Source organism: Homarus americanus, unplaced genomic scaffold, assembly GCF_018991925.1.
Source record: "Homarus americanus isolate GMGI-L3 unplaced genomic scaffold, GMGI_Hamer_2.0 scaffold11022, whole genome shotgun sequence".
NCBI classification, from domain to species: domain Eukaryota; kingdom Metazoa; phylum Arthropoda; class Malacostraca; order Decapoda; family Nephropidae; genus Homarus; species Homarus americanus.
In genome coordinates, this window is record NW_024737068.1 from 4,136,027 (window position 1) to 4,150,980 (window position 14,954).

General features: G+C 43.2%; 1 protein-coding gene across 2 annotated transcripts; it reads right to left on the reverse strand.

Moving 5' to 3' along the window:
• Positions 1-2,123: 2,123 nt before the first annotated feature.
• Positions 2,124-12,575, reverse strand: LOC121872914. Of its 2 annotated transcripts, XM_042376020.1 has the most exons (10): positions 11,614-12,574; positions 10,624-10,771; positions 9,746-10,404; positions 7,688-7,861; positions 7,143-7,322; positions 6,917-6,998; positions 6,682-6,815; positions 5,809-5,987; positions 4,609-4,741; positions 2,124-2,281 (listed from the first exon to the last, which is right to left on the reverse strand). In XM_042376020.1, the coding sequence occupies exons 1-10, from the start codon at positions 12,224-12,226 to the stop codon at positions 2,151-2,153; spliced, it is 2,433 nt and encodes an 810-aa protein (XP_042231954.1). In that variant the 5' UTR covers positions 12,227-12,574; the 3' UTR covers positions 2,124-2,150. The 2 variants fall into 2 exon arrangements, with proteins under 2 accessions (XP_042231954.1, XP_042231955.1); XM_042376021.1 differs by lacking the exons at positions 2,124-2,281; positions 4,609-4,741; positions 5,809-5,987 and adding an exon at positions 6,026-6,477 and having other exon boundaries at positions 6,664-6,815; positions 11,614-12,575.
• Between the last annotated feature and the right edge of the window lie 2,379 nt (positions 12,576-14,954).

The following is a 14,954-nucleotide window of genomic DNA, read 5'->3' on the forward strand; positions in this document are numbered from 1 at the left end:
CCAGACTTGACAACCTCATTCCGAAGAGGGTAGGAAGGTCTTAACGACATAAGTATTTTGTCTCACCTGCGCCCACAGTGGCACCGAGAGACAGATGCTCATAGCCTATCATTCTGAGAACATCTTTCACCACTCTTTTACGTGAGCTCTTAGCTACAGTTCTCTATATCATAAGTTGTTACACAAAGTAAAGACAAATCATTCAACTGTTTCAAGAAACCTTTCTGTCACCTACAATGTCTCCAAAAGAACAAGTGATCAAATACCAGTAACCACTATTACTAAGGCTACAAACTCGCATGAACATTCTGACTATAACTCACAAAGGTATGGGCAGTCCTTGGTTATACAGTCTGGCTACACAGAGATGTGGAAGGCCTCTGATTACACAGAGACGTATGCAGCCCCTGGTTACCAAGAGGCGTGTGTGACCCTTGGTTGCACAGATACGTGGGCAGCCCTTAGTTACATACAGGCGAGGGCGTGGGCGTGAGGCAGCACCCAGAAGCCGAGGGAGGTGGGCGGGAGGTGGAGGAGGCCGGGAGGTAGAGGTAGTGGAGTCAGCTCGGAGAATTTCCCGTCTGGTGTCACTTGTAGTGAACAGTTCAGCACCTCTGTGAGGCCAGCTCACTTGCCAGCCTGGCAAGAAAGGAGATGGTGGGGCAGTCGCTCTGATGCAAAACCCAAGAGCTCTCTTACGGTGGATGGTATCAGGACTAGAACCTGCGAGGGTGATAGATGACTTCGAAACAGCACCAACCAGACAGAACTTAGACACCACGAGCATGTGTTGTTTACACAGACCACATTTGCTCACGAGACCAGGCACCTCGTTCAAGTAATTTAAGACACGGGACATCCATTCATGGAAGAGAATCATGACCTGTTGGTACTGCACAGCAGAAATGTTATTGATACGGCAGTAGTCAATATTGTACGATGTATATTGAAGATGTGTCAGAAGAAATATAAAAATTATGTTACAGAGCGGTTAATGAAGAGAACAGCACATGTATGTGAACGTATCAAGAAAACCAACATGCCTTTGTTCAGTCGACCACCGTTGAGGGTTCCATTTATTGTAACCCAGACGGTACTATTTTCAAGACTTCACATTGCATGTTAAACACGAGATCGGAGACTTGGAATATATCTTCAAGCACGAGAATCATGTATACTAGCCATCCTTGTTTCAGTTGGGGAAACTCCGGCTTAGCTCCAAAGCTAATCTCACAGAATGCATGGAAAGGCTCTTTACACCCAGTGGTGATGCCCCAGTGGTTGATGTTATCACACTGGACGGTGAAAACTGGTAAAAGTTTTTGCGACTGGATGACAAGACTGAACTCTTCGAGATTTTGGTACATCAGGTAAACTTTCTGCATGTTTGGTAAATTGTTGCACTATTGATATTTCATAACCACAGACTATTATGAAGATCTATTTATGAGTGTTTTGTTTTTTATTATAACAACACGTACAAGACTATTTTTCTACGGAGAAGGAAGTGTACACAACGTGTGGACAGAACGTGCATCGCACACGCAGTCATCAGGATATCTTCTCATCTCTAGCACCGTGTATTCATGAAGAGGCCGACACAAGGCTGATCCTGTATGTACTAAATACAACTATACTAGAGGCTATCGCAGAATTAAGTTGAGGAATGTGGACCAAATGGAGTTTTTCTCGTCGTGTCTAACACTGCGTTGTTTGAGAACACTGAACTCTGGATAACATTTGGTACAAGAAAGCACCTGAGATACCGGGATACATTCCAGCTCATGATATTGCCAAAGCATTGGGTGTAGAGAAGCCAACAGCTCTTTCCGTGTGTCATTCCTTTATTGGATGTGACACTGTATCTTCGTTCGCAGGCAGAGGTAAGAAAACTCCTTTCGATATTTAGAAGACATTTGATGAGGTCACTCCAGTCTTCTCCAGTCTCTGAAGTTCCGGCAAGCTTCATCGAAAATATAATGACCGTACTGGAGACCTATAATGTGCTGCTGTATGGCAGAACCAGCTATGGGACTGTTGTGGAATCAGCCAGAAAACATATACAGTATTTAGCACTAAAGGCAGATCCACCGACGCCATGCCACTAACTGGAGACACAAAACGATCACCTACTGGGTCAAGAAGAGGACTTACCTGGACTGTAGGACCCCATCTGAAGGAAGCAGGAGGTACTGGAGTATAGGGGAGTGAGCCAGGTGGTGTGTGAGGGCCACCTGCGAAGATTCGTTAGCAAGGTTCATTCCGTATATCACCACGCCACCTGCAACACCGAGAGCAGGGTGACGAAGGGTGAAAGAGAATGAGGTAGTGAAGATGACGGAGGGCGAAGGAGGGTGACTGAGGGTAAATAAGCGTGACGGACGATACAGGAGGGTGAGTGTTGGTTAAGGATGATGAGGCAGTGTGAGGGAGGGTAAAGCAGGGTGAGCCAGGGTGTGGGATTGTAGGGATGTATGTCAAATCTAAGGTAAAGTCTTTGAGAGGGATTAAATGATAAATTAAATCACATGAACATCAGCACCCAGTTTGATACCTTAAAATTAAACACCCTAAGGCTAACCTAACCCCCAGCTTATTTCACCGCAATTAGCTAACTTAGCTTCACCTAAACTAACTCCAAGCTTTTTTCATCTAAAGATTTAACACCCTGACGCTTACCTAACCTATCCCCCCGGAAGCGTTAGAGTATAAAAACATCAGGTGACATAGGTTGGCGGGGAGCGAGGGAGAAGCTAATCTTAGAGTGATCTAATTAATGCTTAGTTGAGGATTAGGTTGAATGTTAGGGTGAATGTTTAATTGAAAAGCGATATTGTGAGATTAAAATAATGAGATAAATTATAAATCACACTTACACACACACACACACACACATGTCTGATTAATACTAAATAAACTATGACCAAAATCTCCATTATATCCACTGTATGTCGTATATAATTAATTGTCACACGTATTTACCCATTAACGCATGTCTCAGCTCGGCTTTCTTAGACGCCAAATTGACACATTACATCAACACCTCCACGGAAGCTCACCACCACTTATTCCCTGACTGAGTCCGTCAGATTACACGACTCGCTATCTTTCTAGGGAGAGGGAAACTGTCATCCTTCTAGCATAAGATTAAATCTTATAAGATTCGAATCTAGTGTGAAATGTGTTGTTAACTTGACTTACTCGTTTGGACAATTTGCGTCAGAGTATGTCCGTTCCGGCCTTGGTGTGAGCGCACCCTTACTACCCAACTAAGCTGCAACACCTGGAGCAGACCAACATCAGTCAGTGGTGTGGTAAGTTTAAGGAACTATGTGGACTAAACAATAAGACAACCCCTCCCCTTCCTTAGCCATCTCACTAATGGTGACCAGAAGTGGCAACTGGTTGTTTGGTCCAATGTTTACATCGTTTACATTTCACAGTTGCCACTTCTGGTTAGTTACCCAGCCAACTCAGACTGTCAACATGGCTGCTATCATGCTCAGTTTTGGTCACAGGGTGGGGCCGTTTTGGTTCGAGTGGGGCCATTCTGGTTTGGGTCGTTTTCAATTGGGGCCGTTTTGTCTCGAAACCATATTGCAGTGTCATAGATCCTCAACAATTTGGCAATATGAAACTTCCTCTCTCACCCACTGTCTTGTCAGCTTTTTCGACTACATATACCGCCATTTGGAATAACTAAAGACGTCTGTGTCTGTCTCCTTCATTCTACCTAGTCAACCACAATTTAATCATCATCAAAGCTATCGACCTCGGGTTCATGAAAAGTCATATACCATGGCTTACAGACTTCCTTTGTGACCGATGGTAAGCCGTAAGCTACCGAGGGGCTGTCTCCGCCTTTCAGCCACTCACCTGTGGCGTCCTCCAAGATGGGACCGCTTTGTGTTTTATCCTTATCAATGATGCGCTGAGAGAAACTCCCGCTCGCTGGAAATATGTCGACGACTCCACCATTGGGATCAGTGTAAACAACTCGGCTCCCGACTACAGCGCCCTCCAGAATATTTTGAAGTGTCCAAAATTGAGCCACCAACAACCAAGACCATGGTTTTGCACATCAACCTCTCCTCTGACCACGTCCCACCTCCCTCAATTACATGGACCCAAACATACTCCAGGTTGTGGACTCCACCAAGCTCCTCGGCGCCACTATAGATAAACTAAATTTGAAAACACACGTCACTAGTTTGCGTCTCCACTCCCTGCCGATCTTACTTTTTCACTGTTCTTATGTTGAAATTTCCTGTTGAATGACATCCCGCCCTTGTTGTTATATCATGTTTGTATCACTTATGTTACTTGTATGTTATTTGTCAATCAGGTGACCCATTCCCATCTCTGTTGACTGTATATTTTCAACCATTGGACGACCATGTTCTTTCAATAAACCGTTAATTATTATTATTATTATTATTATTATTATTATTATTATTATTATTAAACAACCTACATGTAAACTACCCATTCACAGCCACACGTCATTTACACCCATTCACACCCACACGTCATTTACACCCATTCACACCCACACGTCATTTACACCCATTCACACCCACACGTCATTTACACCCACACGTAACCTACCTGGCGTATAGTCGTGGCTATAGTTGTTGTGACAGTGGGCGTAGAGGCGGGTGGTGATAGGTGCTTGGCTAAGACTCACATTGAGGACACGACCCCCTACCAGCCTCTTGTACAGCACCGACAGCCAGTAATCCTGCAGGAGAGAAAGACGTGAACTTATTGGAGTTTTGTTTACAGCCCCTGACGTAGCAATAGATTTAGTTTTTGCTATTGTTGTGACTGAAAGGGATTAATTGATTTAGTAATGGGTTGTCATGATGGATTGATTGGTTTAATGACTGATTGAAAAGGAATTGATTGATATAATAATTGATTGGTTTACTAATTGATTGATTTACTAGGTGATTGTGAGGAATTGATTAATTTAATAATTGAGTGGTTTACCAATTGATTGTAAGGAATTGATTGATTTACTAATTGACTGTGCAAGGAATTGACTGCTTCTATCTCCTGCCTGGTGCCACATCAATTGGGTCACTGATGTATCTTCCATCTTCCCCTCAGTTTACCTTTCTGACTCTCTGTCTTCCTGTGTCTCCCTCTCCACCACCCAAACTCTTCTTTATCTCCATCTCTGTACCCCTGTCTCCCTCTCCACCACCCTAACTCTTCTTTATCTCCATCTCTGTACCCCTGTCTCCCCTTCCACCACCCTAATTCTTCTTTATCTCCATCTCTGTACCCCTGTCTCCCTCTCCACCACCCAAACTCTTCTTTATCTCCATCTCTGTACCCCTGTCTCCCTCTCCACCACCCAAACTCTTTATCTCCATCTCTGTACCCCTGTCTCCTCTCTCCACCACCCAAACTCTTCTTTATCTCCATCTCTGTACCCCTGTCTCCCTCTCCACCACCCAAACTCTTCTTTATCTCCATCTCTGTACCCCTGTCTCCCCTTCCACCACCCAAACTCCCTCTGTCTCTCCCTGTCTCCCTCTCCACCACCCAAACTCTTCTTTATCTCCATCTCTGTACCCCTGTCTCCCTCTCCACCACCCAAACTCTTCTTTATCTCCATCTCTGTACCCCTGTCTCCCTCTCCACCACCCAAACTCTTCTTTATCTCCATCTCTGTACCCCTGTCTCCCCTTCCACCACCTAAACTCATCTCTTTATTTCATCCTTTGTCTGTCTGTTTATCTCTGTGTTTGTCTTTATATCTTCCTGTATCTCATCCTATCCCGCCTCCTCTAAACTTACCGGATTGGGCACCAAGTTATTATCAATCATAGCGTAACATCCTTCATAAAGCGTCTGTCTGGCCACCAGATCAACTCCTCCTCTGGCCGCCACCCCGAGCTTATCCAGCCACATGAACCCGGCCACGTAAGCGTTGCTGAGGCCACTAGCACCGCCGCCCCATGCTGATCCCGTTTCAGCTGTCAGGAGAATTCAGATTAGGATTTGTCGGATTTTTATTAATAAGAATGCTTGAATTTTGGCCTAAAGTGCTTAGATTAACTATTTGATACCTCCTTGACCCCATGTCAGCTGTCAAGAGAGGTCATCTAAGTTTAAGAAGGCAATCATGAACTCCCCATGCTCTCCAATTGGGTGCTGTAAAGTTTATGAGCTTCATTTCACAAAGGATCAAAGGGGTTGTTCAATAAACTAGCCCCCGCGCTCCGTGGGGCTAAATTTGAATCTGAAGGTCAAGATGTCAGGTATTTTTGGATTTTAGAGAATGAAGTTACTCAATTGACCCCCTTGATCCCGTCCCAGCTGTCAAGACAGGTCAAGATGCTAAGAATTGTAGGACATTTTATGACATCACCTGAAGGACAACACCTGTAGGACATAACATGTAGGATACCACCTGTAGGACACCACCTGCAGGACATCACCTGTAGGACATAACATGTAGGACACCTGTACCTGGGAGGACAAGACCTGTGGGACACCACCTGCAGGACATCACCTGTAGGACATAACATGTAGGATACCACCTGTGGGACATCACCTGAAGGACAACACCTGTAGGACATAACATGTAGGATACCACCTGTAGGACACCACCTGCAGGACATCACCTGTAGGACATAACATGTAGGACACCATCTGTAAGATTCTTACTCAGCCAGAGAGGAGCACCGAGCGCCAGCTGGTTCTTGACAGTCACCATCTGGGCTACCTGCCACACCAGCTGGTCCAGGACATCAGGGGAGAGGAAGTCCTTCACACCTGCTGTCCTGCCGTCCATGTAGTACCTGGAGGCGACGGATGAAGGTGAAAGTGTTAGAAAGGGAGATGTACCTTTTATTTATTTATTTATTTATTTATTTTTGAGGGCTGTGAACCATAAACTCACTGATGCCACGTCACAGCTGTCAAGTTGGTCCTCGTGTTGCTCAGGAACTCTCTCAGGAAGTCCACGGAGAATGTTCTCAGGCCTGGAAGACAGATGGTTAGGTTACCGTAACACAATAACACACACCACCCACAGTTTACTCCTGAATCTGTACACAAACATCACGGGGAAAATAACTCGCTAAAAATACTCCAAAATACATCTCTACGAGCCAATGTACACCAACCATCACTAAGTTTGTCGGTGTAGCCGCGTCTCTTGGGCCTGGTGACGTCAGGACCTACTATAGGGACAGAGTGGGCGGGGAGAAAGTAGTGGCTCAACTCGTCCTGTAGTTGATCGTAGTCCTGGGCCGACCTTTGTCCTGTGATGCTGAACCCGAACTTGTGTTTGTAGGCGTTGGGTTCTGGTTGTGGGTGTAAACGAAGTTGGGTTTGGTTAGGTTACTCATTGTAACCTAACCTTACTTCATACATTTATTATTATTATTTATTACTTAATTGTATTATTATTGGTATTGTTACTTCAATTATTAAAACAAAAAACATAATACAGCACATAATTATAAAAGCAGAAAAGAAAAGAAATAATTTCATAGTCCGCATCATTAACTTTACACTTGTATGTGTTTCTCAACAAAGTGGCTTTATTGTAAACCTGCATTATCTCTATATATGTTAATTCAATTTAGACTTGTATGGCCATATTACTGAATAAATATCTATATATTTTATCTGTATCCAAATATCTATCTATCTCTACAGTAGTTACCATTCCCCAGTTGCCACAGAATGTGAGCGCCTCTAGCGGCCGCGTCTCGCATCAGCAGCCTGGCGTTAGAAGGATTCCACCCACCATCTTCGTCCCGGTAGAACTGATTCAGGTCAAACAGTAACCTCATCCCCACAGTCTCGGCGAAGTCCGTCAGCTTCCTCCAGTCTGTACCTGTCAACACAAGGTTAATTTTCAGGTCTAAATCAACAGGGAATGTTGCATTGAACTAACACTCGTGAAGGGTTGGGCAAGAACTGCTCTTTTGAATACTCAGGGTTGGCGGAACAGTTGGAACCGGTTCTTCGAGTAACCATAAGTAACTCAGACTTCTGATTGGTTACTGATTATTAATTACTTTAGTTCAGAATTTTGATGAAGTATTGGGTATTTATCATTTACAATAAGAAAAATACAATATCATTCATATTCACACATTTAAATAAAATTACCATTATAATACTATATATCGACATGTCAACAAAAAAGCGTAAAACAGTGAACTAAAACACACAAAATGGACGTAACTAAGACACTTCTAAGCCATTTAAAATCAAAAGTAAACTACCAGAAAATAATTATATCCACTATCCAGGTACAGTTTTGTGCTTGACTGCTGGTGTGCACAGGAACTTTCTAGCTAGGTCCTCCAGTTTTGGGAAGAGTGTAGCAAGTCTCCACCAGGCTAGTAGGCCTGCTTCCCTGGTAATAGGTACTTCTTAAATATATCTGCATAACTCAATGTGAGGGCCAGTAGATGGTTATTAGCACCTGAGCAATTTTCTCGATCCTTGCATCAAAATTAGTTCAGTGATTTCTTTACTTGTGCTAGAGTACCTCTTTATCATTTGTTTTTGAAGCTCTTTGCCGAGAGAAAATGTCCGATACATCTGTTGAATATCCTTGTCCTCGTTGGAGTTCGTGCAATCTTGTAAACATCTGACTATAGGGATTAATCTATGAGAGGTGAACTTCTCAGGGGATATCTCGTAGACTCAAATGGCTCAAGTACAGAAATGATGCTTTTTATCAAATCCAGTTCCTCATTGTTCAGACATTGCCCAGATCCAGTTCCTTCTTGGTAGAATCATCTCTGTAGGCAAATTTAAGTTGATAGTCTCGAACAAAGTAGGTTGCAGTGTTGTAACTTTCTTGCTAGATTTCAAAGCTGTTTCTTGTACACCGTCTTTGAGCTTTGCATACAGTATGCAGCTTGATGCTTGGTATGTAAATGATTCATCATGTTTACAAAGCTGACCTGTAACAGTGTCAGGCATACCTATCTGCATGAATTTTTGTTACTACTTTTGGTTGCCATAATATAACCACTGAGATGACAAATCCTGAAAAAATTATATGAATGTTGTAAGTAAAAAAAAAGTGAAAAGTACAATAAAAAATCATCAAAATAAACGCAGTATGTGACCAATATCTTAGTAGATAAAACTAGATAATAAGGAAAGACTACGAGTCTGCAGTTCTCCGGTTAAATCAGTATATAACATAAACAATAATGTGTATGAGAAGTTGAGATCGTAACCTAACACGCAGACTAGTGGCGCACCAGGGAAGGGAGGGAGTCACTCAATCGGACACTGCCGGTTTTTCCTTCGTATCGCAGTTGTTGTAGACACGTGAAATAATTCTACTCTTGCCAGGAATCGCTTCAGAGTAACAGATTCCAAATTTCGGTAATCGGTTCCGAGGTAGCTTGTCGGAACCGTTGGAACCGGTTCCAGAATCGATTCTTGCCCACGTGAACCTTTCTTTCTATATAATTATAATGAATTTATACAAGAACATTTCTGTTCGTCCTTCGGCTTGACGATTGTCAGCTGATACAACAGAATAAGACGTCGCCAGTGTAAACAAAAGACTGGTGCAACACCAGTAATGCCATCAATATAAATAAAAAACTCTGAAACAAAACTACAAACATCATGTATAAACAAGACTTTCAGCTGATATGGTACATCTTCTATACAGTATAAGCAAACGACTATCAGCTTATACAACTCACTAAATCAGTATCAACAAAGGCCAACCCTTATCTCTTACCACTCATTGTGAAGTTGGTGAACGTTGGTGTGCCGTAGTCAGTCTTACAAGAACATTCAGCAACGTCACGTGGATAACGTCTTGGCTGGCTGGTGATGGGGTCCTGGTTTGACTGATTGCTCGGGCTGTTACTGTGGCTGTTGAAGTCTGTGGGGAACAGATTACCCCTGCCCTTATTCTCACTGTGTCTGTCGTCTGTGGAAAGTGAGTTAATTTCCTTGTGTGTGAAGTTTTCGTGACGGGTTCTGTGACTGAGGTTAGAGAGACGTGTGTGGGGAGTACTGCTCGAATGGTGGGTGTGATGTGTGGGAAGAATGCGGTCACTGTGTTTGGTGTCATGTGTATTGTTTTGGGAAGTGTGGTCAGGTTGTGGGGCTCTCTGTGTTGTGGTATGGAGACTTGATTCTACACTTACGCCTCCACCAGTCACCTCCCTGACTAGTTCCACATTCTGGGGTGCGATGGCCGCGGGAGGGGGACGTTGAGGGGCTTGCACGGGCCCCAAGTCGTCACGTGAGAAAGAAGAGACGCTGTTGTCTCTTCTATGCGGGGAAAAGTCCTGCAATGTGGGGTCGTAGGTCAGGAAATTGGCTGCTGACCCTCCCATCCTTAGGATAGCGGGGGCGAGGGCGCGAGTCAGGGTCAACACCAGGGGAGAGCTGCAGCCAGAGGGCAAGTTAGGTTAGCTATGCCACATGACCTGACAGTGTACTTGTCGGCCGCAATTTTAGTAACAATTCACCAATCTGAGTAAGTTTAAGAGGCACAAGAAAGCTAAAGCTAAAAGATGTATAGTAACAACACTGGCCTATTGAAATACAGTAGTCACGAAATACCAACGATTTAAATAAAGAAATAAACAAGACAGAGTCAGTCACCTTAGGTTGAAGTTGAACCAGTTGTGTTGTATGAGACGCGGACCCAGCGCCACACTCAGGAAAGTGGGTGGCACTTCCCTAACGACCTCCTTCACTCCTACCTCTACCACGCTCCTCATCTTCACACTGCTCACCCTGTTCCACGCGCCTATCCGGATGAGAAGAAATATATCAAACATACAGTATTTTTAATAGACTACGAGAACACTATACTGTACTGTACTCACAGATCCCGTGCTGTGTGTGGAGACGTTGATTTTCACTCGCCTATAAAGACTAACTTAAATACTGTTAAAAAATAGAACCCAAACTTAACTTAAACTAATCCAAACGCTTAGCTTAAACTAACTTAAACACTTAACCTAACTCGATCAAACCTAACCTAACCCAATTCAAACGGTTAACTTAACCTAACTTAAAACACTTTACCTAACTCAATCAAACTTAACCTAACGCTAACATTTTAAAGTAACCTAACCCACTCTTAACTTAACCTAACCCAAACACATACTAGTCTGAACAGAGCCTAAGCTAACTTAAAAAAACTAAACTAACCTAATTCAACTTTAGCCTTCTCTAACCTAAATACTTAACTTAGCCTGAACCAAACACTTAACCTAATTTAACCCCAAGTTAAAGTAATCTAACCTAACCTAAACACTTAACCTAACACAAACTTAACCTAACCTGAACATTTTACCTAACACAAACTTAACCTAACTTAAACATTTAACCTGATCTAACCTAAGCACTTAACCTAACCTTAACCCAGACACTCAACCTAAATTAAACTTATTCTAACCTAACCTATCCAAAACCACAACCTCAACATTTAAACTAACCAATCTAATCAGACTTAAACCCAACCCAAACACTTAACCTAACCCCAAATTAACCTAACCTGTCAAACATATCTAACCCTAACCAAACATATATGAACCTATCCTAATGTATACAGTGAAAATATTCCATAATTTTGCCAAATTTCACCTGTATCCTGAAGGTGTAGCGTACTAGGTTTCTGTTGTTTAAGACGAAGCACCTTCAGTAACAACGTCTTGGTTTCTCCTTCAGGTACAGTTGCTCCTCGGCTTCTGGATACCACCCTTAAAAGCTCTGAGGCCAACACACTCACCCGCATCTTGTAGTTCCGCTTGTGAAAATTACCCAACGTGTTGCTAGCCCTCACGCAAGGGAAGTACTTCCTTGTTAACTGTGAACGGGTGCTACTGGGGTTCATGACGTTATGTTGTTTTTCTAAGATATGGTCCAGCGGCTCAGTTAAGTTACAGAGTTTCTCTATCCGTAGAAGTTGACTTTGAAACTTCCTAATCCATTGCGCGGCTCTGTTATTTAAACGACGGTGATTTCTGGCTATGTTTGTTTTCATGTCGTTGTTGGTGGAGTTTGTGTGAAGGTTGTAAAGATCTCTATGTGTATCTTCCATTAGTCTCAAAATGTCAGTGTAGGATTTGCATTTTTGTAGGTGATTTTGGTTAATAATAATATAACCATTATTGCGATTCACTTTATGCGTAGCCTCGTTCCTAACATATAAACAAGCGCCATGCACGAGAATCTGAAATATCACCTCGATTTTCATGACCGGTTGGTGTCTTTCTGTTGCTATTCAGTTTTCTATTATCACAAAACTAAAAGTTATAGTTATTTGTTCATCAGAGTTCGCGACCACTGTGACAAGATTCTGAGATGGATATTAAGTCGGATGTCCTTTCAGCTGTGATGCTGGGAGTACATGTCTATTATAATTACTCAGAAAACACAAAATATCTACGATTTAAATTATCCCATACACTCTCATTATGCAGTTATGCAACGTGTGAGTAGCATAAGTTTTATTCTTCACGGTGAATAATGAAAGAGGAACAGAGACGTGTGGACGAGCACAAGGATACAGCAACACTAGTGGGGCCAGGGCAGGGCGTAGTTGTGGCTGTGGTGGCAGTCAGTCCAGGATGCTCGAGTGGCATTTTATTATACCCCCACTTGATAAGGTGGTGAGAGGGCGCTGGCCCACTAACCCTCACTCTAGGGTGTATAGGGATGCTGTTTGTATGTTCATCGTTGGGCATTTCGAGATATTTTCTTTCGTCTAAATCTAAATATCAGTAATGGTGTTTGTGTTTGGAATTATCTCACAAATATATACACGGTAAAATATTGCCAACACAAATGCACCGTTAGTTAATATTAATTAAGTTGATCATAGATTGCCCCCGAGGGGGCTAGTTTATTGGGCACCCCCTTGCATCCTGTGCAAGGTGAAGCGCAGAAGCGTTTACAGCGCCCAAAAGGGAAGCATGCTTCGTTCATGCTTGCCTTTATGATTCATGCATTAAGGGCGTAAAGGCCTGAAGTGTCATGGGTTTTGTCAGCAAGTTACATAAAGTGACAGAATGATGAGTGTGTGGGAGGAAAATTCCCGGTACATTGCATCTGTTTATGACAAAGCGTGGCAGGTCCCTCATAATGTCAAGCCTGTCACTAGGAGGATGTATCTGGTCAGGGAGGGAAGAGGTGTTGGTAATGGATGGGGACCTGTAGGAGGAGGTCATAGAGCAATTTTTTTTTTTTGGTTTAACAAATTTATTGACAAAGCTTGGAGTACAGTTTGCCTATTGTAAGGGTGGTATCACTTCTCACTGCCACGCAGGACAGAGGTTCGTACACAAAGAAATACACCATATTCATTAACAGTGTGTGTATATATATATATATATATATATATATATATATATATATATATATATATATATATATATATATATATATATATATATATATATATAGATCAGATTCATGTGGGTGATATCATAGTTCACTGCCATGCAGGACAGAGGTTCATACACGAAGAAATGCATCATTGTAATTGTATTGGGGATTACTGGCCACTTCGCCGTTAGGCTATTTCGGCCGTAGCTGTTTGTTTGTAGAGTTATTTTCTTTGGACTTCTTCCTTTTGTTGTTTTTTCTTTTACTTTTCAATTTCCATTCTTCTTCTTGGTCTTGTTCTGGAATATTCTCGTACGTGGTCTTCTTGGGGTCTTGATTTTTATTTGTTGTGGTCTTGTTCGGGTCTTGATTCGTCTTTACTTCAGTTTTCACTACAAGGAGAGCCTCCTTGTAGCTCAGTTTTTCCTTATTTCGCAGCTTAGCCACCCTACACTCCTCCCTCCACTTGGGACACTCCCGGTCGGAGGAGGAGTGAGGGCCACCACAAGCTGCGCATTTCTTGGCGGCCGCCGAGCAGTTGGTGTCCTGGTGCCCGGGTGTCCCGCAACTGGAATAGACCTCCCGAGCACGACACTTCCGCACCAGATGGCCGTACCTCTGGCATTTGTAGCATCTTGTTAGTCTTCTTTCATACGGTCTTACTGGGATCTTCTCCCATCCCAGCAAAACGGTGCTTGGTAGTTTCTTGGGGTAGCCAACCAGTGCAGTTGCACTGGTCAGCTTCCGTACTATTGAGAGCTGATCTCCGATCAGCTCGGCCAGTTCTTCTTTTTCTAGATGTTCAATTTCGGTGTGGGAGATGACTCCCAAAACCAAGTTGTCCTCTATGCAGGCTTCAACTAGGATCTGGATCCCGTTGATTTCTCTTAGGTTGGATAGTTGCTGGGCCTCTCCCCATTCCGCGAAGGTGACGATAAGGCCACCACTGTCTCTGCGGACGACCCTTGTTACCCCCGTGAGTACTGAGGAGTCAAAAAACTTCCTCAGGACAAGGAGGTTTAGTTGCTTGGGCGAAGGGCGTTTGACTGGATACAGTCTAACGACCTTCGCCTGGTTACAGGTGAACATTGTCTGGTTCACGTAGTACCTCGGGAGCAGAAAGATCTTACCTCGCCGAGGTTCAGTTCTCGAGTGAATGCATCATATTCATTAGCAGTATATATAGGTCAGAGTCATGTGGGTGATGCCACTGTTCGCTGCATTGGACGTCATGTTCTAATTGAAGACTAATCAGTGTGGGCTACTAAATTTGGGATAAACAGCAAGAATGTCCACAAGCACCCCCGATTCAATGTAGTAATTACTATACTGCCAGACTGGGGTCACTAATCCTAAGGGGGAATACTTAAATCTAATCTTAATTTCTAAGGGTCGCTGCCACCAGACCCCCTCTGGACAGCATGTAGCTCGTTAGGTAGCGTGGAGAGTGGACTAGGCATTGGGTTAGGCTTTTCATTGACCAGATCGATAAGGGGAAAGAAGGGTGAAACCACAACCTGTCTTAGTCCTTTCAAATGTTCCTTCTACTCACTTCAGTTCATTTTTGGTACTACCTAACCACAGTTCTTCTTGGTAGC